Source organism: Erinaceus europaeus, chromosome 1, assembly GCF_950295315.1.
Source record: "Erinaceus europaeus chromosome 1, mEriEur2.1, whole genome shotgun sequence".
Taxonomy (NCBI): Eukaryota; Metazoa; Chordata; class Mammalia; order Eulipotyphla; family Erinaceidae; genus Erinaceus; species Erinaceus europaeus.
Window position 1 is genome coordinate 167,577,259 of NC_080162.1, and position 27,604 is coordinate 167,604,862.

Consider the following 27,604-nt stretch of genomic DNA (forward strand, 5'->3'; position numbering starts at 1 on the left):
CAGGCTGGCATTGGGCTCCTGCAGGCTGGCATTGGGCGGAAACCACAGAGTGGTCCAGAGATAAATGTTCCAGAAACAGCAAAACAGTCTCGTGAAGAGAGGGCAGATGCCTTTGGAAATCTCTTCACAAGCAGAAGAGAAGGCCATAGTGCATAGGTAGCCAAATTGTCTTCACTTAACTGAGAGATGCGCAGGTCAGGTCCATGTGGGCGCCATATGTTGTTTTATCCCAGCTGGCTTCACGGGCAAGTAACAGAGACTCGCGGACACATGGCTGGGCTGAGAAGCTGCAGTTTAATCTTTATTCACGAATGGGCAAATCACCACACCATGTGCTTCATCCTCTCTCTGCTGCTGCTGCTGGGACTCTGCCCGTCCTTAGCATAGGGGGCAGGGAGAAAGATGTGCACGAAAGTAGCAAGGGGCAAACCAATTCTTCTCAGAGGTCGGGGGGAAGGGAACATACCAACACAGAAGGACAAGAACAAAGTGAGAAAAGATGCTCTGATAGCATCTGTGTTAGCAGGAGAGCTGTTTTGGGAATGAGGAAGTAGGGTTATCAATGGCTAGCAGACAGAGAGGTGTCCTGAGGGTGGAGAGAAGATGGGTCAGGTAAGATAACTTCTGGTAGCTTTTGAATAAGCAGACCATTTGGTTTAAAGACAAGGAAGTAAGCTATTGTATTGGGAATGTAGAGTCCCTGTGAGGCAGAGAGTGATAGGTGAATCTGAACCTGAAGGCCGTTCTCTCCCATGCTCAATCTGTGGTAGAGAGAGGCTGACAGGAAAACTGTGTTCCTCAGGCACCCATCTTTCAATGGGAGGTTCCACCACGCTCAACCATATCCTCACAGTTTCCCTACAGTTGTGGACCAGGGGCTTGAACCTGGGTCCTTGAGCACTGTAATGTATGAGCTTATCCAGGTGTGCCACTACCTGGCCCCCATGCATAACATTTCTACATAACAATACAACCCCCACTAGGTCCTCCTCTGCCAACATGTTCCAGGATTTGAACCCTCACGCCCACTCCAGAGTTTTTTACTTTGGTGCAGTGCACCAAATTGCTTCTGAGACTTTGATAAACATTTTAAACTGGTATGAAAATTGTTAAGTCTAGTAAAATAACAGTGGACATCATTACATGGGACAGAATAAAACAGGAGAATTTGAGAAGCATAACATGCTCATTGGAAAAGTGTCATTTTTCATTAAAAGTAAAAGATTTTTTCATTGATTCATAAAGTTGGATTTTTGCTTATAATACCTCGTTAGTTGATTCATCTATGTAACATGTAATTTATATCATGCATTTTCATAAAAATAACTTTTTTACATAGTAAGTTGTACAATCAACTATTCACAAATGAAGATTATGGAAACTGTTGTGTATCTGGTGAATAATAGCAAACATTGATTGTTGTATTGTTTCCACTGCTGAAGCATGGGATACCAGGAAGATTCTGTATCAGTTTTGCAATTGTTAGGTTTAATGGGCTAATGAACTACATGTATTTAAGCCATTTTATTATTTATTTTTATTTTTTTTATAAATATTTTTTTATATTTATTTTTATTTATTCCCTTTTGTTGCTCTTGTTGTTTTATTGTTGTAGTTATTATTGTTGTCATTGTTGTTGGATAGGACAGAGAGAAATGGAGAGGGGAGAGGGAAGACAGAGAGAGGGAGAGAAAGATAGACACCTGAAAGACCTGTTTCACTGCTTATGAAGCGACACCCCTGCAGGTGGGGAGCCAGGGCTTGAACCAGGATCCTTATGCGGGTCCTTGTGCTTAGCGCCACCTGTGCTTAACCCGCTGCGCTACAGCCCGACTCCCTTTAAGCCATTTTATAAGTCACTAGGAGCTCCTTAAAATTTCAAAAATCATTGTTAGTTAAAAAAAAAGTAAGACTTTATAAAATATGATAATGCTAAGTAGAAACTCTTCAAAAGAGGTTAGATATCTGTGTTAGTAGTAAAACTTAGTAAAAAGCATTTTCTCCTTTACAAATGTAACTATATTTAACCTTATTTGAGATGCTTAAACATGCATTCATAATACTCTCTAAATATTACTAACACCCAGGTATTTTAACTTTGTTGTTATTAGTATTAAACTCAAGTAAATGATTGTTACTTGGATACTGGGATAGTGAGGAAGAAAAGGGGGGGGGATTATCTCATTAAATTAATTGACTTCTCTGTTAACTAGACAGTGGAATTTTTTTTGACTTCTGAGATCTAAGACTGTGTAAAATACTTTGTAAAATACTGAATATTAGAGCTAGAAGAGATCTCAGTGATAATATATTTTTCAAAGTATCTCTGTGAATGAGACCAAAGACTGATGATTCCACAGTCACTTTAGTTACATTATCTTGTTAGCTGCATAAACTGGTTAAAATCTCAAGACTAATTCTGGGAACATCTCAAAATAAATAGGAAAATGTATGGTCTAAGAGAACTAAGTTATAAACTAGTGTTTCTTGATCATTTAGGGAAAACTTTCTAGTTAAGTATGAATTCCAATAAAATGGGCAATATTCTACTTTGCATTTTTTCATACTGATCAGTACTGTTACAGATTAACTTTTCAATTGATTTCCTTGAAATAAATGCTATAAGTATGGTAAATAACTGGAAAATACTGCTTTTGCAGCTGGATGAAGAAGCCTCGGTGTGGTGTACCTGACCAAACAAGAGGTAGCTCCAAATTTAATATCCGTCGAAAGCGATATGCATTAACGGGACAGAAGTGGCAGCACAAACATATCACTTACAGGTATAAGAATTAATGGTTACCATTTTTTTTCCATTTTGTCATAAGTAATTTGTCATATACTGAACTTCTATTTTAGGAGTAATGGTAGGGTATCTGAGGAGATAACATAATGGCCTTTCATGCCCAAGGCTCTAAGATTCCATGTTTAATCCTTAGCACTCCATAAGCTGGAGCTGTATAGTGCTTTGTTTAAAAAAAAAAAAAGTAAAAGAAAAAGAAATAGACAAGATCACTGTTTTAGTCAGAAGCCAATGATGCAGGTGGGTGAGGACTATGCAGGAAAACGGTGACATGGACTGGCTATCGAAAGAGAGCTAGAATCCATTGTCTGGCCCAACAACAGCAGGACAGAATGCTTTGACTGCCAATATGTTTTAAAATTCATAAATATGCTATTGATTGTGTTATAGTGTACATGTTAACATGCGTAAGGACCTGCAGGAGGGAAGCATCGCAAGTGGTGAAGCACTGATGCAAGTCAACCTCTCTCTCTTCCCCCTCCCCACTCTCTCTCCCTCTCCCTCAAAAATTCTCACTGCCTCTATCAAATGAAGAAAAGGGATGAAAATGGCTGCCAGAAGCAGTGGGATCAACTTCAGACACCTCAGCAATAGCCTTACTAGTAAAAATAATAGTAAAAAATAAAATGCCCATACACACACAGAGAAAGAAGAAACAAAACAGACAAACAAACAAACAGAAAAACCACCTGAACCCAGAAAACAAAACAGAACTAGTAAACAAACCACATACAAATCGATGGGGTTTACAGTCAACTATATTTATACACCTTTCCCATGTTTGGATCCAGCTTTCCAGTCCTTTTTACAGCCATAACATCATCTCCCCAGATAATAATTTGGGTCCACCTGCATATCAGATGTCAGGCTCATGAAAAAAACAAACAACAACAAACAAAAAACACTACTATAGTCATGGGTTCTTTGGAATATAACTGAAATAGGCCTACTAACTACAAAACGGAGACCCCCAAATTTTCATCTGCACTATTCCAGCCTTTAAGGTTCATGATCAGTCAACAGTTTGTTCTGTTTTATATGTTAATTCTCTTTTCAGCCACCAGGTTCCAGATGCTACCATGATGCCAACTGGACTTTCCTGGGCAGATGACCCCACCAATGTGTCCTGGAGTCCCACTTCCCCAGAGCCCCGCCTCACTAGAGAAAGAGAGAGACAGGGTGAATATGGATTGACCTGTCAACACCCATGTTCAGTGGGGAAGCAATTACAGAAGCCAGACCTTCCACCTTCTGCATCCCATAATGTCCCTTGGTCCATACTCCCAGATGAAAATATTGAATAGGAAAGCTATCAGGAGAGGGGATGGGATACAAAGTTCTGGTGGTGGGTATTGTGTGGAGTTGTACTCCTCTTATCCTATGATTTTTGTCAGTGTTTTCTTTTTATAAATAAAAATTAGAGAGAGAGAGAGAGCTAGGAAATAGTAAAGAAGAATTCCATATAATTAATCACTTTAATAGATACATCTGTGTCCTTATCTATTTTCTGTCTTCACTGTTTGCCAGTTAGATGCTGAAATCTTCAGCTCTAACATCATTATCTGTATTTCTTAGATCTCTGTCATTTTATTTATTCATTCATTTATAAAATGGAAATATTGACAAGACTACAGGATAAGAGGAGTACATTTCCACACAATGCCCAACCCCAGAGCTCCATATCCAATCCCCTCCCTTGATAGCTTCCCTATTCTTTATCCCTCTGGGAATATGGGCCAAGGCATAATAACCTGGGTCCATATACATATTAGATGTCAGGCCAAGGCAAGAACTAGTAAAGTCATGGGCCCTCTGGAATATACCTAAAACAGACCTACTAGCTTTTTCCAAAATGGAGACCCCCAAATCTCATCTGCAATATTCTTGCCTTTAGGTTCATGATTAGTCAACAGTTTGTTCTACTTTATATCTTAGCTCTTTTTTCAGCCACCCGGTTCCAGATGATACCATGATGCCAACCCAACATCCTTGGGCAGAGGAACCCACCATATGTCTTAGAGCCCTGCCTCCCCATCTCTATCATTTTGTATGCCTTTTGATTTTTATTGCTCTCTTGTTAAGCACATAGACATTAAGATTTGTTATATCACCATGGAAACTGAATTTTCTTTGCCATTAGAAAATGCCCTTATATTCCTAAAATTTTGTTGCTCTGAAATAGTCTGATATAATTAATATAATAATTACAGTTTTATTTAATTAATATGGCATGGTATAGTTTTTTCATCCCTCAACACTTTTTTTTAAAGTGCCACCAAGAGTTATTAATGGGATTCATTGTATTGCTATTCAAATCCACTGCTCTAGGTGGTCTTTTTTTCCCTCCTTTTGTAGATATAGAGAAAAATTGAGGTTGAAGGGAGATAAAAAGAGAAAGACATGTGCAGGATCATTTCAATGCTGCTATAGCCTTCTTCTGCAGAGGAGGACCAAGAAGGGGCTTGAACCTGGGTTCTTGTGCATGGTAAGGTATGCTATATTTCCTTTGTGTCACACCCCCCAGGACTAGCATTTTTTAATATTTATTTATAAAACAGAAAATATTGACAAAAAATAGGGGGAAAAAAAGGGGTAAAATTCTACACATTTCCTACTACTAGAGTTCCATATCCCATCCCCTCCACTGGAAGCTTTCCTATTCTTTATCTCTCTGGGAATATGGACCCAGGATCATTATGAGGTCCAGAAGGTGAAAGGTCTGGCTTTTGTACTTGCATCTCCACTGGACTGCTGGGTGGGAGAGAGACGACCAGGAACTCACGGCTGAGTGGGAATGCAATCCAATGTTTACTGATTAGAAAAAGAATCTGCCTTTATACCTTCTGAGACGGAAGTGGCAGGCCGGAAAAAGGAAATATGTACGAGAGTGGGTAGAGAGAAGGAAAAGAGCGTGAGTTCCATCTAACCAGTGGGGATTAAACCAATGCCCTGCAGGCAGGGCAGGTCTCAGGCAAAACAGTGATTATGTAAATAGACCACAGCATCAAGCAATGCAAGGAAACCTGGCATGATGACCAACATGGATAGAAACAGAAGCAGAATTAGCCAAAGGAGAAATGATGGCCAACACTGGGCATGGGCTTTGGCAGGTTGATCCATACTCCCAGCATGTTTATATCTTTCCCTAGTGGGGTGGGGCTCTGGGGAGATGGGGTTCCAGGACACACTGTTGAGGTTGTCTGCCGAGAAGTCAGGTTGGCATCATGGTAGGATCTGTAGTTTCGTGTCTGAAATAGCATTAAAATATAAAGAAGAAAAAATTGTGAATAATCTGGAATGTGAAGGATATAGCAGATGAGATTTGAGGTTTCCTCTTTGGGAAAAGCTATTAGGGGAGGATTGGATACTGAAACATTGAAGTGTAAGGTGACTGAATAAAAAGACTGGCATCTAGAAGTAAGGTCAGGAAGAGAGATACAAAGGAGGGACTCTCAGCGGGGCCAGCCAGTATCACACCTGATTAAGCACTCACATTACAGTATGCAAGGACCCAGAATCAAGCCATAGGCCTCCACCTGCAAGGGGAAAGCTTCATGAGTGATGAAGCACGGCTGCAGGTGTTTCTCTCCCTATTTCCCCATTCCCTCTGAATTTTTCTCTGTGCCTTTGTACAATAATGAATGAATTAATGAATAAAAAACTTGTCATATAATGTTCTTATAAATTATGAAAACTTAAATTATAATTAAATTAATATAAATTATATACAATATGTTAATATAAGATCTATCCACTTGGGGGGCTGAGTGGTAGCACAGTGGATTAAGTGTACATGGTGTGAAGCACATGGACCTTGCAGGATCCTGGTTTGAGGCCTCAGCTCTCCACCTGCAGAGGGGTCACTTCACAAGTGATGAAGCAGGTTTGCAGGTGTTAATCTTTCTCTTCCCTTCTCTGTCTTCGCTTCCTCTCTTGATTTATCTCTGTCCTACCCAACAACATCAGCAGCAACAACAATAATAATAACAACAAGAGCAACAAAAATGGGGAAAAACAGCCTCCAGGAGCAGTGGATTCTTAGTGCAGGCACCAAGCCCCAGCAATAACCCTGGAGGCAAAAAAAAAGGATATATCCACTTATATAATAAATTATTATATATTGGTATCTATCACATTATAAATTTTATTATATTACATTAAATTATGCAGATTATACATTTATATGTCACCTGTTTTTTATTAGTGTTTAATAATGATTAACAAGATTATGGGTAAGAGGGGTACAGTTCCCCCATCCCGTCCCCTCCATTGGAAGCCTCCCTATTCTTTATCCCTCTGGGAGTATAAACCAAAGATCTTTATGAGGAGCAGAAGGTGGGTGGTCTGGCATCTATAATTGCTCTCCACTGGACATGGTGTTGACAGTTTAATCCATAGCGCCAGCCTGTACCTATCTTTGCCTAGTGGGACAGGGCTCTAGAGAGGTTGGGTTCCAGGACATATTGGTGAGGTCGTCTGCTCAGGAAAGTCAGGTTGGCATCATGGTCGCATCTGCAACTTGATGGCTGAAATGCATTATATAGAGAGTAGAATACATTGTTTAGTAAACAGGAACATAAAGGTAATAATAGAGCAGATGAGATTTCGTGTCTTTATGTTGGAAGAAGCTCAGAAGTCCATTTTAGGTATATCCTAATGGGCCCAAGACTTTACTAATTTTTGCCTAGTCCAGATAGCTGACATGCCGGTGGGCTATAAGTATTGTCTAGGAAAATAGTGTCAGATTTGGAAATAGCACTAGAAAGCTGGACCAGGGAAGAGAATAACTCCAAATATGGGGCAAATATATAAATAGTATTAACTATAAACCTCATCTATTTGATCTAGGACCCATGTTTATCCATATTTAGCACAGAAGCCTGTGCAGCCTCTGCACCTCTGCTAATCTCAGCCCGCATTCCATAGTCATGACTAGGAACATTCTAGGCTGCAATCATTTCAGGATCAGTCTTCCTTGAGTGGCAGAGTATGTTGATACAGCCTCCCTCCAGAGAGTAGGGCAGTTTTTATCATTGTTGTTCTACACTGGGCAAGGTCTTGTAGAGGCCACAAGAGGGTTTATGATGTTCTTGATAGTATTGGTGTAGAACGTGGGATCTGTTAGAGGTCTAGGCCCATCATATCTATGTGGAAATCCCAGGATTCCCTGACTAGGACCCCGATGATGGGGTAGCCTGGTACTTACCATTTTTAAAGACACTTCATTGAAGAAGGGATACAAGTGGAAAATAAGATGCTATGAAATAAGTTAACTTCTTTTAGTCATTTAAAACATGCAAATATAAGCGCTACTGAGATTCCATTAGAGAATAGATGTTAAAGATACTATTAATGTGCATCAAGACAAAAAAGTTAAATAAAACCAAAATACTTTAAATTCACATAGTTGTTAAAACTGTTCTTTAAAAGTATTTACTCACATTGCTGATTTTAACTAGGATGACTTAACTGTATAATAAGGAAATGAAAGAATATCAAAAATTATAATAGTCTTTTTCCTTAAACTACTGAAAAAATTAGCATATACTTGTCAAATTAGCATTTATAGGTCAAGGGCAGAAATCATACTTTAAAAGTAACATGTCTACATACAGTGGTATATCCGTAAATGTTTTTGCAATCAGAAAGAAGTAGGAAGTTCATCTTATAAGTACTGCCCCTGTTTAATCATTGGGCAAAGCTACCTTCTGATCATCACCCAGAAGGTAAAGTGACTGACTGATCAGTTACCCCACTGTTACCCATTCTTCAGAGATCTTGTCAGTTCTAGCCTTAGTAGATGAATAGTGACTGTACTGCTATGAATTAAATGACCCCAGCATAGTGAAATCTAGCATTAGACACATGAGAAATGAAATAAATTCTGTCCTATCGAATATAAAACTATTTTTTCTAATTTATTTCTCAGTCCACTAGAACAAAGCTATAATAAGTCAGACTAGATAGATAAGAAAGTCATAATTCCTTTTTAATAAAATAATTCCTTTTTTCTAAATTTCAGCATAAAGAATGTGACTCCCAAAGTAGGAGATCCTGAGACCCGTAAAGCTATTCGCCGTGCCTTTGATGTGTGGCAGAATGTAACGCCTCTGACATTTGAAGAAGTTCCCTACAGTGAATTAGAAAATGGGAAACGTGATGTGGATATAACCATTATTTTTGCATCTGGCTTTCATGGAGACAGTTCTCCCTTTGATGGAGAGGGAGGGTTTTTGGCACATGCCTATTTCCCTGGACCAGGAATTGGGGGAGATACACATTTTGACTCAGATGAGCCATGGACACTAGGAAATCCTAATCATGATGGTAAGTACATAGTTTCTTTCATTCTAAACAGTTTTTTTTTATTTGTTTTCATTTTTGGAATATCCAAATTTTTATAATTTTGCAAACTTAAGCTATCAAAATTTACTTTTAGAGGTCGGGTGGTGGCACAACTGGTTAAGCGCACATGTTACAATGTGCAAGGACTCAGGTTCAAGCCCCTGGTCCCCATCTGCAAGGCCAAAGCTTTAAGAGTGGTAAAGCAGTGCTGCCAGTATCTCTATGTCTCTCTCAGTTTCTGTCTCCCCCTTTGTCTCAATTTCTGGCTGTCTCTATTCAATACATAATGATAGTAAAAAAAATTGCTTTTAAGATTGTGAAACAAATTGTCAGGTTTTTAAAAAATGTTTTAGAATAAGAATGCTTTTAGATGATAGTTTTTCATGATTTTTTAAGTAAAGATTAGAACTTTAAATAGTATTTTGTAAATACTTTAAAATAAATTTTGTTTTCTGTAAAGTGCTCTTTAAATTATTTCCTAATCAGGTACCAAGTTAGTAGAGAATATGCTTTCACATGTGTGAGGACTCAGCTTTGAGCCCTGGTGTCTAAAGGGAACATGATTGCACCAAGGGAAGCTCAACAAGTAGTAGAACAGTACTGTTTTCAGCCTCTCTCTCTCTCTCTCTCTCATTGTATCTGAAGTGGAAATAATTTTAAAAAGCTTGCCTGAAGCCTGGCAGGAAAGCACACTGGCTATCCAAAAGACTGGTGCTTGAGTCTCTGAAGTCCCAGCTTCATTCTCAAACACTACCATAAGCCAGAGCTGCTGAGCAATTCTGTAGTCTCTGTCTCTCTCTCTCTCTCTCTCATTAGTTTTTCTTTTCAGTTTACCTGAGAGTCTTAAAATCTTTCATGAGTGAGACATTCATTCATTCATACATGAAGAGATAAAGAGATATCTAGAGGAGTCAGGCAATGGCACACCTGGCTAAATGTTCATATTACAATGCTCAAGCACCTAGGTTCAGGCCCCTAGTTTCTCCCTGTAGGGCAAAAGCATCACAGGTAGTGAAGCAGGGATGCAGGTGTCTCTTTCCCTTTCTATCTCCTGCTCTTCTCTCAATTTCTCTGTCTCTGTCCAATAAAAATAAAGATATTTTAACAAGAGAAAGATATCTGGAGATTCATCTCCTGACACCTGCCTTCTCTCTATGCCTAAGAGACACTATGAGGCAGAAAGAATACATATTAAGTTATAGGACATACATTAAGAACATTCTAGGTCTGCATGGTGGCATACTTGGTTAAGAGAACTTGTTACCATGTGTAAGAACCAAGGTTCAAGTCCCTGGGCTTCACCTGTATTGATGAGCAGTGAAGTAGGTCTCTAGGTGTCTTTCTTTCTCTCTCTCTCCCCCTCCCTATTGCCCATTCCCCTCTGAACTTCTTTCTGTCCTATCAAATCAAAATAATATTAATAAAATTGTTCAATTTTTCTGGCCTTTATATATTATTTTTCGGCTTGGCACTTAACCTTTACTGATATTTGTGGCATGGTGTCTACTATATCATTTTTTTTTATTTTATCATCTTTCTTGTTTGTAAAATAGTTCCCGTTCTCTTTTCTCTTTTATCTCTTCCTTTGTTTTTCCAATCTGATACAAATATGTAACTTATTGTTTTGGTATTATATTTGTATTTCTGTTGTAAACATTTACTTCTATATCTACTTCAACACATTAGTTTCTTATGTCTCAGTTATGAAATGCATAAGTAATGTAAAAATAAAAATCTTAATTTTTAAAAGACTACTTGTTATCAGATATATGTTTCTTCACAAAGAAAAATTTATAGTCCAGTTCTGTTAAAAAATTTCACAGAATTGTAGCTTCTTAGAATTGTAAGATTCCCAAATAGTCATTTCCCCAATTGATGTAATCAATACTTAAATATTTTCTTTTCACCATAGTAAAGTGTTCTTGGAAATGTGAATGTATATTATTTTAATAGCAGCTAATCAAGTAATAAAATTTGTAATTCCACTTTGATGAGTTAAGCCCAATCATCAAATTAAGCTTTGTTGGTTCATTAGAAAGTGTAGCTAGCTGTGATTAGTGTAATAGCCCTGTATTTTTAGAACCCATAGAATTCAACACGTTCCGTATGGATAGAATGAATTAGGCCAAGTTAGACTTAAAATAGTACTCATATCCAAAGGAAGAATGCATAACAACATCCTCAATTTAAAAGAGAAAATGAAGTGCCTAGTATTTAACAAAAATATCTTTAAAAGGTATATTGACTATAATATTAAATTATTATTTTATTTTTTCAGAACTTGTTTGGAGACAACAAATATGTTGGAGATTTTATTATAAAGGAGTAAAAACTCTCTAACCTTGGAATCAAACTCATTTGCATTCAGTTTTGAGTTAGCCTCAAGATGTCTCTAACATGCTTTCACCCTGCTCAGCAAGTCTTAGAACACTCTAAATCAAAATTCCAAACTTGTTCTTCTTGTAATCCTATGTCTAAAACATAGTAACTAACCTGAGTTGATACATAAGTAACTTAAAAACGGCATGTGTATGGATGGAAGATAGCTAGCACAAACAATAGTGTGGGAAGCCCTACCTTCTATCACCAGCACCAGTCTATGGAGACTTCATTAGTGGTGCTGTGGTATTCCTCCCTCTTTCTATTTCTTTCTCTTTCTGTCTGTCTCTCTTGACTTAAAATAAAATGAAGAAAAAAGTGACCTGGAAACTGTGGAGTCACATGTACATTAGGCCCTAACTCTGCAAACTAACATAACATGATTTTGTTTTTATCGAAATTACACAGCCACCCTAATGAAATAGTTTAGAGTTCTTCAAGGCAATTGCTAGCATTATTTTTAATGATGGAAGAAATTTTTGCATTCTAAATAACTGATAAAAGTATCACTTTATAATGGTAGAATTTCACTAATATAGGCAAAGCTGCAATTCCTGTTAGGAGTATCGTTTTATTCTTAAAACTCCGAACAGAGAAAATTATATTTTACTCCAATAATGGATCTGTTAAGACAACTTTATCTGTGGCTTTAAAGTTGTATTGATTTGGCTTTGTTGCCTCATAAATTTAAATTGCTTTGAAATCTTATATGAGATAGATAAAGCCTATCAAATTGCCTATATTTTCTCTTACATTATTAAAATGTTCCCCAAAGCTGCACAGATTCCTCAGATGAATCCTCTATTAACTGGCTAGTTAGGCATCTACTAATAGTTACTGAAAATAAAATATTCCAAGAAAAATCTATCTGGACATTTTGTAGCACACACACACAAATAGAACATTGAACTCTGGGAGGTGTGGCCATAGACTAACAGCAGACTCAAAGTCATTCCAAAAACAGGGATTTACAACTAATGAATTTAGCAAACTTTCTCAAACTACAGCTGAAACATCTGAAAAAGCACTGTAGCCTCAACCACCAATTTCCAGGTGCTAGTAAGATCCTATGCTGACCTTCCTGGGCAGATGATCTTGCCAACTTGTCATCTGTCCAGAACCACACCTCTCCAGATCCCTACCCACAAGGGAAAGGGTGAGATGGGCTGAGGTATAGATCACCAGAAAATGGCCATATCTACCAGAGAAGTAGTTATGGAAGTCATCACTCCTTCTTTCTACACCCTAGAAGAATGTTAGTCCATATACCCAGAAGGGGGAGTATTAGGGAAAGATTAGGAATAGAGGGCCCTTGAACCCCAGTTCCAGTGGAACGTGGACCTTTCGAGATCAGAAACCATTGTTTTTGTCCATTATTGAGAAGGAAGATAATTTGGAGAAAACCTGAGGAAGTCAGACCTTGTTTCCCTTTCATGAGAGGGAAGAGGGAAAAAGAAGGGCATCTGAAAGTTATAATAGTTCTAGGAGTGACTTAGAAAAGAAATGAAGGTGGGGCCTTAGTAGTGAATGAAAATAGGCATCAGTTTCCACATGGAGTCAGCCATCTTTGGCCTAATGACTCATATGCTTTTCTGGCACATGCCTTTTCGTTTTCCTGATTAAGACCTTAAAATAACTGGGGAGGGTCGGGTGGGGAGATTTCGTGAGACATACTTTGATAGAGTAACAAGTGGGGGGTGAGCAGCCTTTAAAAATGGAATAAAAATTACTCATTTCAGTCTTATAAATACAAAAGAAAACAGCAAGAACAAGAGAGAGAAGAAATGCTAGTAATCGTTTTTTGTTGTTATGTGTCATGTGCTCAATGGTGTACTACTCAGAAATTTAACAATACTATAGTGTGTCCTTTGAGACAAAGTGGATGGAATTGGAAGTAATTGTGCTTAGTGAAATAAACAAAGTGAAGGACAACTACCAGATTATTTCACTCATATATGAATTATATAGAATTGAAACACATGAACTTAAAAAATAAAAAAGTCATCCTATATCTAAGAACTTGAGAGAACTATGGTGGTTATCCTTGGGTAGGGGAGGGACACAGTATTTTTGTGGTGGGAGTGATGTTGACCTGTATTCTATTATTTTATAATATTGTAAACCATTTTTAAATCACTAATAAAAAAGAAGAAAATGGAATGTTTAATATTATTTCAGTGTGATCAGTGTTTGAATGCTCATAAATTTTAAAATGTTTTCAAGAAAAGGATGTGTGAAAAGAATTCTGAGTAGAATATTTGAGTGTATAAACAAGTCAACAGAGTTTCGATTTAGATTATATGTTCATATATTTACTGCATATACTGAGACAGTATATTTGTTACATATAGGAATACTACTAAAAACATAAAACAATTATTTAGCATTTAATGTTTCATTTAAAAACAATATTCCTTTACTCCAGTAGGATTATTTTTCTTTTTAAATGATCTATTTAAATGAAATAACTATAAAAAATTAGTCTTTCAGAACTGTAGGAAATTAGATTATTAACTGATTGTTTAGATGTATGACCATGAAGATTTGCTGCTTAATTGAAATTCAGACTTTTTTTTTAAATATATTTTTATATTTATTTATTTTCCCTTTTTGTTGCCCTTTTTTATTGTTGTAGTTATTATTGTTGATGTTGTCGTTGCTGGATAGGACAGAGAGAAATGGAGAGAGGAAGGGAAGACAGAGAGGAGGAGAGAAAGACACCTGCAGACCTGCTTCACCGCCTGTGAAGTGACTCCCCTGCAGGTGGGGAGTGGGGGCTCGAACCAGGATTCTTACGCTGGTCCTTGTGCTTGGCACCACGTGCGCTTAACCTGCTGCGCCACTGCCTGACTCCCTGAAATTCAGACTTTTAACTAGCAACAGCAGGGTACCTTGGCTAGTACCATGCTGAAGTATTGACCATTTATCAAAAGAGCAGCCTCTAGCTTGCTTGCTGTACTGGTGAATGTGGGGGAGATTAATGCACTTATGTGTACTTCCAAGATTCTTACTGTGTGTAAGATTGTTCTTTTGGAGATACAAAGCCCAATTCCATCTTTTTCACTGACAAACTTCTTCCCTTCTTTCATTTATTACTACATGCTCCCAGGCTTATCTATCAGAAAAAAAAAAAAAAAAAAAAAAAAAACTTCGCAACCTCTTTTTACAACTCCCAAGCACCTAGAAAGCACACCAGTTTGATAATTTTGCAAAAATGCAAGTGAAAGATCACCTTAATAGGTACATAGCTCAGTTTCCACAGTATATTGTTCAACAAATGAAGGCAATTTGAACTCTGTCAACCTCGAAAGAGATAAATAATGTGTTAGACTGCCAGTAACACTTAATTCACTGTTATCCAATTTACTAACAAGTTGCTTATAGTTATAATGTTTGAAAACTCAAGCTAAATACTCAAGTGATTTCATAGTAGCTATATTAAAATAAATAAAATTTAAGTAGACCCTATCCACAATCTTTTTTTTTCTTTTGAAAGGATGATGTAAAATGCTTTATTATGTTATATTATGTTTTTTGTATACAAAAATATTCCATAGCATTGATATGTAAATTTGGGGAGTATCGATTTGTACCTTGATATGTACCTCACAGCACACAGAAGAAAAGCTCCCCCCATCTCTAAGCTTATTTTTATTGGTGATTTACAAAGTTACAAAATAATAGAAGTACAATTCCACGCCATTCCTACTACCAGAGTTCTGTGTTCCCATTCCCTCCACTGGAAATTGCAGTGATTCTCCTGAGGTCACAGATATGGGCAGATTATTATTTGTATAACTGTCTGTCTATATATCTATTTATCTATCTATCTACCTATATTTTCCTATTTTTCTTTCTTTTTTTAGGGGGGGACTAATGGTTTACAGTTGACAGTAAAATACAATAGTTGGTACATGTGTAACTTTTCTCAGTTTTCCACATAACACTCTAACCCATAGAATTCTTAGGTTCTCCTCCACCGGGAATTGATTTCTGGACTTCTTCCAGCGTAGTATTTGCATAAAGGAATGCCACTAACTTTCATATGTTAATTTTGTATCCTGACACTTTACTATATACTCTGATAATTTCTAAAAGCTTCTTGCTGGACTCTTTAGGTTTTCCTATATATACTATCATATCATCTGTAAATAAGGAGAGTTTGACTTCTTCTCTTCCAATTTGTATCCCTTTAACTCCTTGCTCCTGCCTGATTGCTATGGCAAGAACTTCCAATGCTATGTTGAATAATAATGGTGATAGTGGGTAGCCCTGTCTAGTACCTGATCTGAGGAGAAATGCTTCGAGATTTTCACCATTCAGTATGATATTGGATGTAGGTTTGCTATATATAGACTCCACTATGTTCAGGAATTTTCCATCTATTCCCATTTTGTAAGTGTTTTGATCATAAAGGGATGTTGGATTTTATCAAAGGCATTCTCTGCATCTGTTGCTATAACCATGTTGTTTTTGGTCTTGCATTTATTGATATCGTGGGTCACGTTGATTGATTTACATCTGTTATACCCAGCTTGCATCCCTGGAATAAACCCCACTTGGTCATGATGAAAAATCTTTTTTATATACTGCTATATCAGGCTAGCTAGAATTTTGTTCAATATTTTAGCATCTATGTTTAACAGAGATATTGGTCTGTAGTTTTCTTTTTTTGTTGTATCCCTGTCTGCTTTTGGTATCAGAGTAATGTTGGCTTCATAGAAGCTGGAAGGGAGTAGTCCTGTGTCTTCAATCTTCTGGAAGTTTTTTAAAAGTAGAGGGCTTAACTCTTCCTTGAAGGTCTTATAGAATTTGTTTGTAAAACCATCTGGTCCAGGACTTATATTCCTGGGAAAGTTTTTAACAATTGTTTCAATTTCTTTGGCTGTGATTGGCCTGTTTACATCTTCTAGTTCCACTTTATTTAATTTTGGAAGTTCATAAGTATCAAGGAAATTGTCCATGTCTTCCAGGTTCTCTAGCTTGGTGGCATATAGTTGTTCATAGAAGCCTCACATGATATTTTGAATTTCTGTGGTGGTGTCTGTTGTGATATCTCCTCTTTCATTTACAATCTGACTTATTTGGGTCTTCTTTTTTTTGTTTTATAATTCTGGCTAAAGGTCTGTCGATTTTGTTAACTCTTTCCAAGAACCAACATTTACTTTTGTTGATTTTTTGTATGGTTTTCTTATTTTCAATGTTATTTATTTCTGCCCTAACTTTATCTGTTCTTCTTGTTGCTTTACGGTTCCTTTGCTCTTCTTCTTCTTATTCTAGGTCTTTAAGGTATGTAATCAGGTTGTTTATCTACTTTTTCTTGGTTCCTAATGTGTGGTTGTATGGCTATGGACTTCCCTCCAAGTACTGCCTTAGCTGTGTCTCAAATGCTTGGTAGTTTGTCTTCATTTTCATTGAACTCTCAAAACATTTTGATTTCTTCCTTTATTTCCTCTTTGACCCAGTAGTTGTTAAGTGTACTGCTGAGTTTCACATTTTAGGACTTTTACTAATTTTTTGTTTATTTTTAAGTGTTAATTTAATTCCACTGTGGTCTGAGAAGATACTTGGGATGATTTCAGTGCTCTTAAATTTGTTGACACTGTCTTTCTGGCCTAACATATGATCTGTCCTTGAGAATGACCCCTGCGGACTTGAACAGAATGTGTATTCCAGCTTCTTGGGGTGAACGATCCTGAAAATGTCCAATAGTTCTAGTTTATCCATCTCTTCATTTTGCTTCCTTGTTTCTTTATTGATTTTATGCCTGGATGATCTGTCAAACTGAGAGAGTGGTGTGTTTAAGTCCCCTATTATTACTGTGTTGCTGTTAATATGTCATTGTAGCTCTTTCAGTAGATGTTTGATGTATTTACATGGCTTCTCATTGAATGCATAGATGTTAATAGTCATTAAGTCCTCTTGATTGTCTGATCCTATGAACATTAAGTAATGTCCATCCCTATATTTATTTTATTTTAAGGTCTGTCATGTCAGATATGAGAATAGCTGGTCCTTTCCTTTTTTGTGATCCATCAGCTTATATGATAGTTGTTCATCCTTTCACTTTGAGTCTGTGTTTGTATTGTTGAGTTAGGAGAGATTCCTGCTGACAGCATATGTTTCGGTTGAGTTTTCTGATCCATTTTCCTACTCTGTGCCTTTTAATAGGTGAATTTAATCCATTGACATTTATTGATATTATAGATGAACCTACTTTAACACCATTATTGTTGATTTTTAGAGTGTTCTGATATGTGTCATATTTATGGTGATCTGATTGTATATAGGAGACCTTTCAGAACTTCTTTCAGGGCAGACTTGGGGATAGTTGATTCCTTCAACTGTTGCTTGTACATCTAGTCTGAATGACAGTCTAAGGGGATACAGTAGTCTTCGTTGAAAGCCTTTCTCATTGAGTACTCAATAGATATCTTGCCATTCCCTTCTGGCCTGTAGTGTTTGTGTGGAGAAATCTGCTGCTAATATTATGAGTTTTCCTTTGTAGATGTTTCTTTGTTTTTCTCGTCCAGCCTTCAGGCTTTTTTGTTCATTTTTTTATTTATAAAATGGAAATATTGACAAGACTACAGTATAAGAGGGGTATATTTCCACACAGTGCCCAAACCTAGAGCTTCATATCCAATACCCTTCCTTGATAGCTTCCCTATTCTTTATCTCTCTGGGAGCATGGACCCAGGATCATTATGGACTGCAGAAGGTGGAAGGCCTGGCTTCTTTAATTGCTTCTATGCTGAGCATGCTTGTCGATCCGTAATCGCAGTCTGTCTCTCTCATTCCCTAGTGGGGCAGGGATCTGGGGAGGCAGGGCTCCAAGACACATGGTGGGGCCCTCTGCCCAAGGAAGTCGGTTTGGCATGATGGTATCATCTGGAACCTGGTGGCTGAAAAAAAAGTTAAGATATAATGCAGAACAAATTGCTGACTAATCATGAACTAAACGCAAGAATATTGCAGATGAAGATTTGGGATCTCCATTTTGGAAAAGCCTATTAGGTCTTTTTTAGGGATATTCCAGAGGGCCCATGACTTTACTAGTTTTTGCCAGAATCTGATAGCTAATATACAGGTGGACCCAGGTTATTGATTGGGGAAATGGTGTCATAGTTGGAAAAAGGACTAGAAATCTGGATCAGGAAAGAGAGTAGCTCCCAAATAATGGGCCGAGTATATAAATATTGTTAACTGTAAGCCCCATGGTTTGATCTGGAGCCCATATTCTACACAAAGTTTATGTGACCTTTGCATCCCTGTTAGTCTGAGATCATATTCTGTGGTCATGGCTAGGAACATTCCAGGCTGCACTTAATCTGGGACCCATCTTCCTTGGTAGTAGGTAGAGTAAATTGTCCAACCTCCCTTTCGAGAATGAAACATTCCCTACCATTGTTGATCCACATTGAAGGCAATATACTATTGGGACCCATAAAGAGGTCAATTGTGTTGTTCCTGATGGAGATGACCAGTGACAGTGGCGAGAAGGCTCTGTTAGAGGTCTAGGCCCATCTTGTCTGTGTGGGAACCCTGGGGCTTCCTGACTAGGGCCCCAGTAAATGGAGTTACCTGATAATGACTAAGGAGTCATCATTAAAATATGTCAGTCTCTTGCCTTTATTCAGTTTTTGTAGTCCTCACTTTGTCTGACATGATTAGCTTCGGAGTGATCTGACATGGTTACCTTTGGAGTGATTGGGGGAAGTGTATTAGGAGGTAGTTGAGGAGGGTATTTAAGTCTAAGTAGAAACTGTTTCATTAGGTACTTTAAGGTGTCTTTTTAGTTATTTATACTTTCTTGCTTCATTTATTGACTCACTGCAAATTATTGTGCACTTTGGCTTAAAGGTATATATTTTTCCCTAACTTATGGATACATGTACATATGCCCTATATATGGGTCCTGGTCTATAGCTAGGTTTTGAGGTTTTGTTAAGAAGTACACCACTACTGCAACAATAAAACAGCAAGGGCAACAAAAGGGAATACATAAATATTAAAAAAAAAAAAAAAAAACATTATCCTTTAAAAAAAAAAAAAGAAGTACACCACTTGAAATGGAGCTAAGTAGTTCTGAGAGCTCGGAAAGGTCTCACCAGAGTAATGAAGCTGAAGATTTGAGACTCCATGCCTGACATTCTTTATCCTTATTCCTTTTCATCCTAAATATGATGTGTCTTGGTGCCTTTAAGTCTGAGTTAATTCTGTTTGGTACCCTCTGGGCTTCTTGAAGTTTTATGTCTTTTACATTGTCTAGACTAGGGAAGTTTTAGCTAGTATGTCCTGTAGAATGCTTCCCCCCCCCCCAACCTCCCACACTCTTTATTCCTCTGGTAAGGCAATAATGCATATATTCTTTCTTTTGAAGTCATCCCACATGTCTCTGTTGTTGTTTTGAGTATCTCTTAATCTCTTTTTGAGATCTCTTACTTCTTTCTTAATTTTCTCTAATTTGTCCTCCATCTTGCTAATTCTGTTTTCTGCCTCATTTATTCTATTCTCTCTCCCCTCTGTTGTTTTCTGTAGCTCAGCTACTTACTTACTGTGCTCTGATACTGTAGCTTGTTCAGCTAGTTGTGCTCTTAGCTGAGCTATTTCAGCTTTCAGATCTCTTATTATTTGGAGATAGTGTATTCTTTCAGAGTCTCATTTGTTGTTTCCCCATTTCTGATGACTTTACTTGCAAACTCTTTCCTCACTCCTGTGACTAATTTTTCAATTAGTGTTTGGATGTTAACCTCATTCTTGTGATTCCACTTTAGTGGGGGACTTTAAGCTGAGCTTTTGTCTTGGTTCATTTCTCCAATGTTTCTTCTTGGTTTAACCATTGTATATAGTGTGTTATGCAGTCCTTCTCTCAGTACTTTTCAATCTCCTGATCACTCTTGCCTGGATTGACTTGTGTCTAAGTAAGGTACTTAAAGAGTTATAGTTATGGAAATTAATGGTTGTTTCAATGTTACCTCAACCCTTGAGTTGAAGCCCAGTGGCTGTTAAAGGCTCTTTTGTTCTTTTTTTCTTTGTAGGCTATGGGAGCCTGAGGCTTTTTAACTTTAAGTAGGCTTTTTAGCTTAATCACTCACCCCTTATCAAGAAGTAAATCAGGGTTGGGGAGAGATAGCACAGTGGTTATGCAAAGAGACTCCCACTATACCCCCAAGCATCCAGATTCTTGGGTTCAATTCAGCTGCTCCCCCAACAGCCAGAACCAAGCTGGACAGCACTACTTGTCAATGTGAGTTTCCAAACAAATCCTGTTTATACTCTGTGAGTTCTATGACAATTATTCACTGTGTCTCCTAATTCATCCTGAGGACAATGTGGAAAGTGTCCCACTATACAGCCCCAACTCTAGTCCACCGAGGTGTAGACCTTCTCCTGAATCTCCCAGCCAGTTCTTTGCCTCCTTATATGAGCACAGGGCCTCCCAGCTGCTGTTCCAGCCTCCAAGGGGCAGTAGCATTGAAGATTCACAGTTGCATTTGGTGAGCCTTAGGGGAGTCCTTTCTGCCCCTCAGCATTCTTTTTGTTTGTAAAAAAGATTGTAGGTGGTACCTCAACTGGAAAACTGCTGGACTGTTACCAGCTGCTCAGGAGTAGATACAGGCTTTAGCCCCAGGAATCTCTCCTTAGATTCCTCTCTGTCCATGAGCCACACGTGTTTGCACTCACTGGTGATTTGTCAGGTCCTGCTTTTGTGGTCCCAGGTGATCTCTTTGATATTCCTAGTTAACCAGGGAGAGGAGAGGAGAGGAGAGGAGAGGATAGGAGAGGAGAGGAGAGGAGAGGAGAGGAGAGGAGAGGAGAGGAGAGGAGAGGAGAGGAGAGGAGAGGAGAGGAGGGAAACACAGCTGCTATTACTCTCCCAATCTTCTTTGAATTTTATAGCTGTAAATGCTATGTAATATTTGTCAAATGCCTCCAGGTTTTGGAATTAATCTTTGAAGACAGGAAGAATTATACCACTGAATATTTACTAAAAGTACTAGAATTGCCACAATCTGTGGCAATATTTCCTAAATGAATGTTATGTACCTTCTGACCATAAAGCACACATGTTACAGTGTGCAAGGACCTGGATTTGAGCCTCAGCTCCCCACCTTCAGGGGGCTGCTTCTTGAGCGGTGAAGCAGTCCTGCAGTTCTCTGTCATTCTCTTTTCCTCTTTATCTCCCCTTCTTCTCTCAATTCCTCTCTCCTATCAAATAACAATTAAACTAAAAAGGAAAAAATTACAGCTGGGAGCAGTGGGTTTATGGTGCCAATACTGAGTCCCAGTGACTGAAAAAAAATAAATAAAATAAAATAAAATAAGAAAAAATATTTGATATAATTTCCTATCAAGGATTTGACTATCCTTTGTATTTTTATTTTTGACTTGAAAAAGCTTTACTAAGTTTTACTTTCACACCTATATTTGTGTGCAGGTCACCCTGCCCTCCACCAAAATCCTGTCTCCCTACACCTGCCCAGTTTTAACCTCCAGAGTTCTTACAGAACCCTACAAACAGCTTGCAGAACCTATCCTTAAAGCCAGAGTAAAGAAATATTTACACTATAGCCTATCAGTTTTATGTGTGCACCATTAAAAAATCAAGGTGTAAATTTAAGTTTTAAGTTTGAACAACATTTACCTCTATACCATGTAGTACTTGTCTTACCATGTTTTACCAAAAACTTTGGCTCTCTTTCTCTTAAAGCAATATAGTTTCCAAAACTATGATATAATGGAATGGGATGTGACTTAGCAGTATTTTTCATGACATGCATATATGAGGTCACATATTTGATACTTTACATTGCATTTGCCAATGTAGTATTCTGGTACTTCCTCTCCACGTTCTTCTTAACATTTTAAAAACATTTTTTAATTATTATATGTCTTTTTCTCCATGGACTATTTCTTTCACTAAGTTCATCACATTTCACTATACTAGATTGAGATAATTTTGACTTTTTCAAGATCTGTCAATTATGTAGCTTTAGATAATTACTATGCAGTTCTCTTTTAGTTACTTATTTTCTGATGAATTGTGTCATCATATTCACAAGGTTATCTTATTGTATCAGTGTTAACAGTGTACATAGGTGAATCATGTACATTAAAATGCACATCTTATAAAACTTTCAATAAATGAAACATCTAAAACCAGAACATTCAATGACTTAGCACAGTAGAATATTTATTTACTTACCATGTGGTGGGTATCTACTCAGTTAGAAATCTAGAATAATGCATATTCGGCCAGCATCAACATATGATTTTGAATGTTGCCTCAGGCATCAACACCCATACTGCTGCCAGAGAAGATATATTTGCTCATGGAAAGGAATTATTTGGTAGAAATTCAAGTGATAATTAGCATTTCTGTATAAGTTCTAGAAAATAAAATTCACTTACATAGTTATATCTAGTAAGAAAGGAGTATGGAGAAAGGTGATGGGTTTGATGAGCAACTAGTCACTGACACACCAAAATGTTTGATACGGTAATTTTTTAAAATCTATAAAATGGAAATATTGACAAGACCATGGGATAAGAAAGGTACAGTTTCACACAGTTCCCACCACCAGAACTCCGTATCCCATCCCCTACCTTGAAAACTTTCTTGTTCTTTATCCCTCTGGGAATATGGACCCAGGGTCATTTTGGGGTGCAGAAGGTGGTAGGTCTGACTTCTGTAACTGCTTACCCACTGAATATGGGCACTGGCAGCTCTATCCATACTCCCAGCCTCTCTCCCTCTTTACCTAGTGGGGCAGGGCTCTTGGGAGGCAGGGCTCCAGGACACACTGATGGAGTCATCTACCCAGGGAAGTCAGGCTGGCATCATGGTAGCATCTGGAACCTGGTGGCTGAAAAAGAGTTAAGATATAAAACAGAACAAACTATGAACTAATCATGAACCTAAAGGCAAGAATATTGCAGATGAAGACGGGGGTGGGGGTGTCTCCATTTTGGAAAAAGCTAGTTGGTCTATTTTAGGTATTTTCCAAGAGACCCATGACTTTACTAGTTTTTGCTTGAATCTGACAGCTAACATGCAGGTGGACCCAAGGTATTATCTAGAAAGATGATGTCATAGTTGGAAAAAGGACCAGTAAGCTGAATCAGGGAAAATAGTAGCTTCCAGATATGGGAAAACTATATAAAAACTGTTAACTATAATCCCCTTCGATGTGATCTGGGGCCCATATTTAGCACAGGAGCCTATGTAGCCTCTGCATCCCTGCAGGTCACAAATTTTCTTATGCTGATTAATAAGTTTCTTCTTTACCTGAGATCAAATGTTACTACAATCCCCTACCCCCTGTCTATTGATTACATACCGGGCAACAGCAAAAATAGCCACTGTTGTAATTCACAGTGGAAATTGTCGTCTGTCATTAATTCAGTGTACCAGAAAAAAAGACGATGAACTTAGAGGGTTTCAACTTTGCTAAGCAAGTTTATACCAGATATGTATGTATCAAATAATGGAAATTGGCCTAAGATCATGTTATATCACTCTGCTTTCCAGGTTTAAATTGAAATATTTATTTCAAATATTTATTTGACTATTATGCAAGAGGGGAAATGAAATTAATTTAAAGCCTCTGCTATTTATTATCAATCTTAGTCAAAGTTCATAAGGATGAATCCATAAAATATAAAAATTGAACTTAATTGAGTATTCAGCATACCCTAGAAGCTATTTTATTTTTATATTTGTATCATTCATTTTATACAACAAATATAATAATATATAGCATTATAATACATAATTACATAATATAATTGCTTTAACATTATAACAAATTTGAGGCACAGAAATTATGGTAACCTACCCAAGATTAGCCAGTAATACGAAAATGTGGCCATGAAAATAATACCATGAAAATCAAGGGAAAGGAAGATTTACATGAAGATTTAGTGAAAAAGCCTTACATAGAACATCTTTTATTGTCAACCAGAAAATCAATATAGAACATAACTCAGAATAAACCATTTTCCTCCAAAAGTATCAATAGAGGTATATACCCAAATAATCAGTTCATATATGTATATAAGTATGCATAACCATATTTTGAAGATGACAAGCACCAAAATGCCTACTATATATCAGATTAAAATTATTTATTTATCTCAGTTCCTTAGTTAAGTATATCAACAAATAAAAAATCTCAAAATAATTCTTGCCACATACAACAGCCTCTCTCTCTCTCTCTCTCTCTCTCTCTCTCTCTTTGTCTCTCTCTTGACACCAGGATTATTGCTGGGGCTCAGTGCTGGCACTATGAATTCACTGCTCCAGGTGGCCATTTTTTCCCTATTTTTTGTTTTCTATTTTACTTAACAGAACAGAGAGGAACTGGTCGGGGGGGTGAGAAAGAAGGGGAAGAGAGAGAGAGAGAGAGACCGAGACCAAAACCATAGACCTGCTTTACCGCTCATGAAGCATCATCACTGCAGGTAGAGAATGGGGGGCTTGCAACCTTCCTTTAGAGAGTGGGGCAGTTCTTACCATTGCTAATTCATAGTGAGGGTACTGTCCTGAAGAAGCCTATAAGAGGGCTTATCATGACATTCCTGATGGAAGTGACCAGTGTTGGTGGAGAGAAGGATCTATTAGTTGTCCAGGCCCATTGAATCCATGGAGAAATCCAAGGAGTCCTTGACTAGGCCCCCAGATGATGGTATGGCCTGGCAGTGACTTAAAAGGCCATCGTTACCTGAGCAAGTCTTTTGCCTTTTTTCAGCTTTAGCCCCTTCTTTACATGATAAGCTTGGGCTTACTCCAAGTTGCTAAAGTGTCATTCCTTGTATCCAAACTGGTGTTAGGTTTCTGGACTCTGGCCTCAAGTTAGGGAGGAAGTACACGTAGGATCTTAGTGGAGATCCAAGTTAACCTTGAGTGTTTAGTGATTCTAATAAGGGTTATTATAGAGATTGGCTATATCTTTAAAAAAAGGATATAAGCACCCTTTAAATATGTTACTTACTACTTCAACAACTGACACAAATGAATATGAAGGTATATATTAAAACCAATTTCCTTTCTGATAGCTATACTGTTTGTTGTCTATTTTTATTTAATATAAAACCCATACTTCATAGCAACTCATTAACTATAATATAGCCGACAATTTCCCCATAAACCAGTTTGAATAGATAAAAGTTTGAGTTAATCCCTTTGCATATTTTGTTACTATAGAAAAATATGGTGTGTATTTATATGTTTTTTAAGTGTTCAGTGGTTTCATTTGTACTATTCAATTAGTTTCTGACTTTTTTTGAGAGTTCTTTAAATAGAAAGAATATTGATTTTTTTAAAAAATATTTTCTTCCATTTGGATATTTTCAGGAAGTGAGAGAGCAAAACAACTTTCTCTCATCTGGCATGAATGAAGCTGCCTCCATCTGTCTTTTTTATTAACAGTATCTTTCCTTTATATGAGCACTAGGTTTGTACTGTTCCCCTAATGTTATGTTGAAGTTTTTGTTTTTCTGTGCTACCACAACAAATGAGTTGGAGAAGCCAGTGAATTTTATTTCAGTGATAAAAATTTTGATACTGATGACTTTTTAAAAGGTATACATTCTTTTGTCCTTTTAAGTTTTAATGTTTCATATAATATGCAGAGTGAGTGGGTATCTTGATTTTTTCAAATATAGAATGTATTTTAACAGAGAGTATTTTATCTACTTTTTAAGTATTTTTTGATGTGTGAAATAATTGGTTTTCCAAACTCTTGTAGGCAGTAGTTCTTTCTAGTCAAAATGTTATGAAATGTACTCAGTAGCGTTATTAAGACTTTTGAAAAATACATGAAAACATTATCAAAAACTTCATTATAGATTCAGAATCTTACAAAAATAAATCTAATTCAGTAGAACTGTATTCACTGTAAAAGGGAACCAGATTAATTTTATTTTACCAGTTTCAATAAGTGACTGGATTATAATTTGAATTTATCTAAGGCACAAATAGGTGTTGTGGTGCTTTTAAATTATGTCCATAATTTATTTGACATTTACCTCTATGAAACAATGAGTCTAATTCTTCTCCAGTGGAACATGGGCCAAATTAAGTGCACATGATAAAAACAGTCTGTGATAAAGTTACCCTATCACTGTGATGCTAAGATACACAAATTCTTTCAATATCCCAAAGAAACTAAAACATAGTTTTAGTGTCCAAAGTCATGTTTCACTTTAAAGTTTATTAATAGAAAATGTTATTTATTTTCTCTTATATAGAGAAACATCAACTGATCAGGAGATGACTATACTGAAAAGGTAGTTTGCTATTCATAGTACGCAAGGCAAGGGTATATGTCAAGTGATGGGCAGAAAACACAAAGTTAGTCAAGGCTAAAACAGACATCACCTTTATTGAGGTTTCCACAGAAAGAAACAAGGTATGACTGGACAATTTTAAGACTGACTGGTTAGAACCATGTTAAGAGTCTCTGGGTATTGGGGCAGCCCATGACTGTCTGATACCTGACCATGAGCCATGATTAAGGCTAGTAGGTAATATCAGGCATGACAGGAAATGGTGGGGGTTTAGACTCAAGGATAATTCTGTTAAATTTGAAATGCACCCTCCAGAGAAAAATGATTACTATCTCTTTCCTTCTTCCTTTTTCTTTTTCCCATTGCCTGCTCCCACTTTCTCTCATTCCTTCTTTCTTTTGGGGGGAATTAATAGATTAATTAATGAAATTAAATTAATTAATGGTTGTTGACATGTGGGTATAACTTCTCATCTCCCTACTTTAAGTATCTGTAACACTCACTTCTAACTTAGGTCCTTTTCCATCATCATGCACAGAGACTCCAAGGCTACCCTCTTCCTCTAAAACACTAAGGAAAAGTTGGATTAGGTCTGATGTGTTGCACCAAAATAAAGGACTCTGGGGAAAGAGGGCAAGTGTATTTTCCTTTTCTTTCCATATTTCTTAAATCCTTTGTACGAGTGAGATCATTTGGTAGTTAACCTTCTCATTTTGACTTTCCTCCTTTAACATAATTTATTTAAGGCCAATCCACACTGAAGTGAAGGAGATTACTTCATCA

The 27,604-nt window shown here is 37.2% G+C and overlaps 1 protein-coding gene across 1 annotated transcript in view; it reads left to right on the top strand.

Annotated features, from left to right (window-relative positions):
• Nucleotides 1-27,604, top strand: part of MMP16 (matrix metallopeptidase 16) — a 303,774-nt gene that overhangs the window by 148,845 nt on the left and 127,325 nt on the right. The window contains exons 3-4 of the mRNA XM_007517352.3: nt 2,661-2,783; nt 8,826-9,130. Of these exons, the coding sequence (XP_007517414.1) occupies nt 2,661-2,783; nt 8,826-9,130 (428 nt within the window). The remainder of the gene's footprint in view (nt 1-2,660; nt 2,784-8,825; nt 9,131-27,604) is intronic.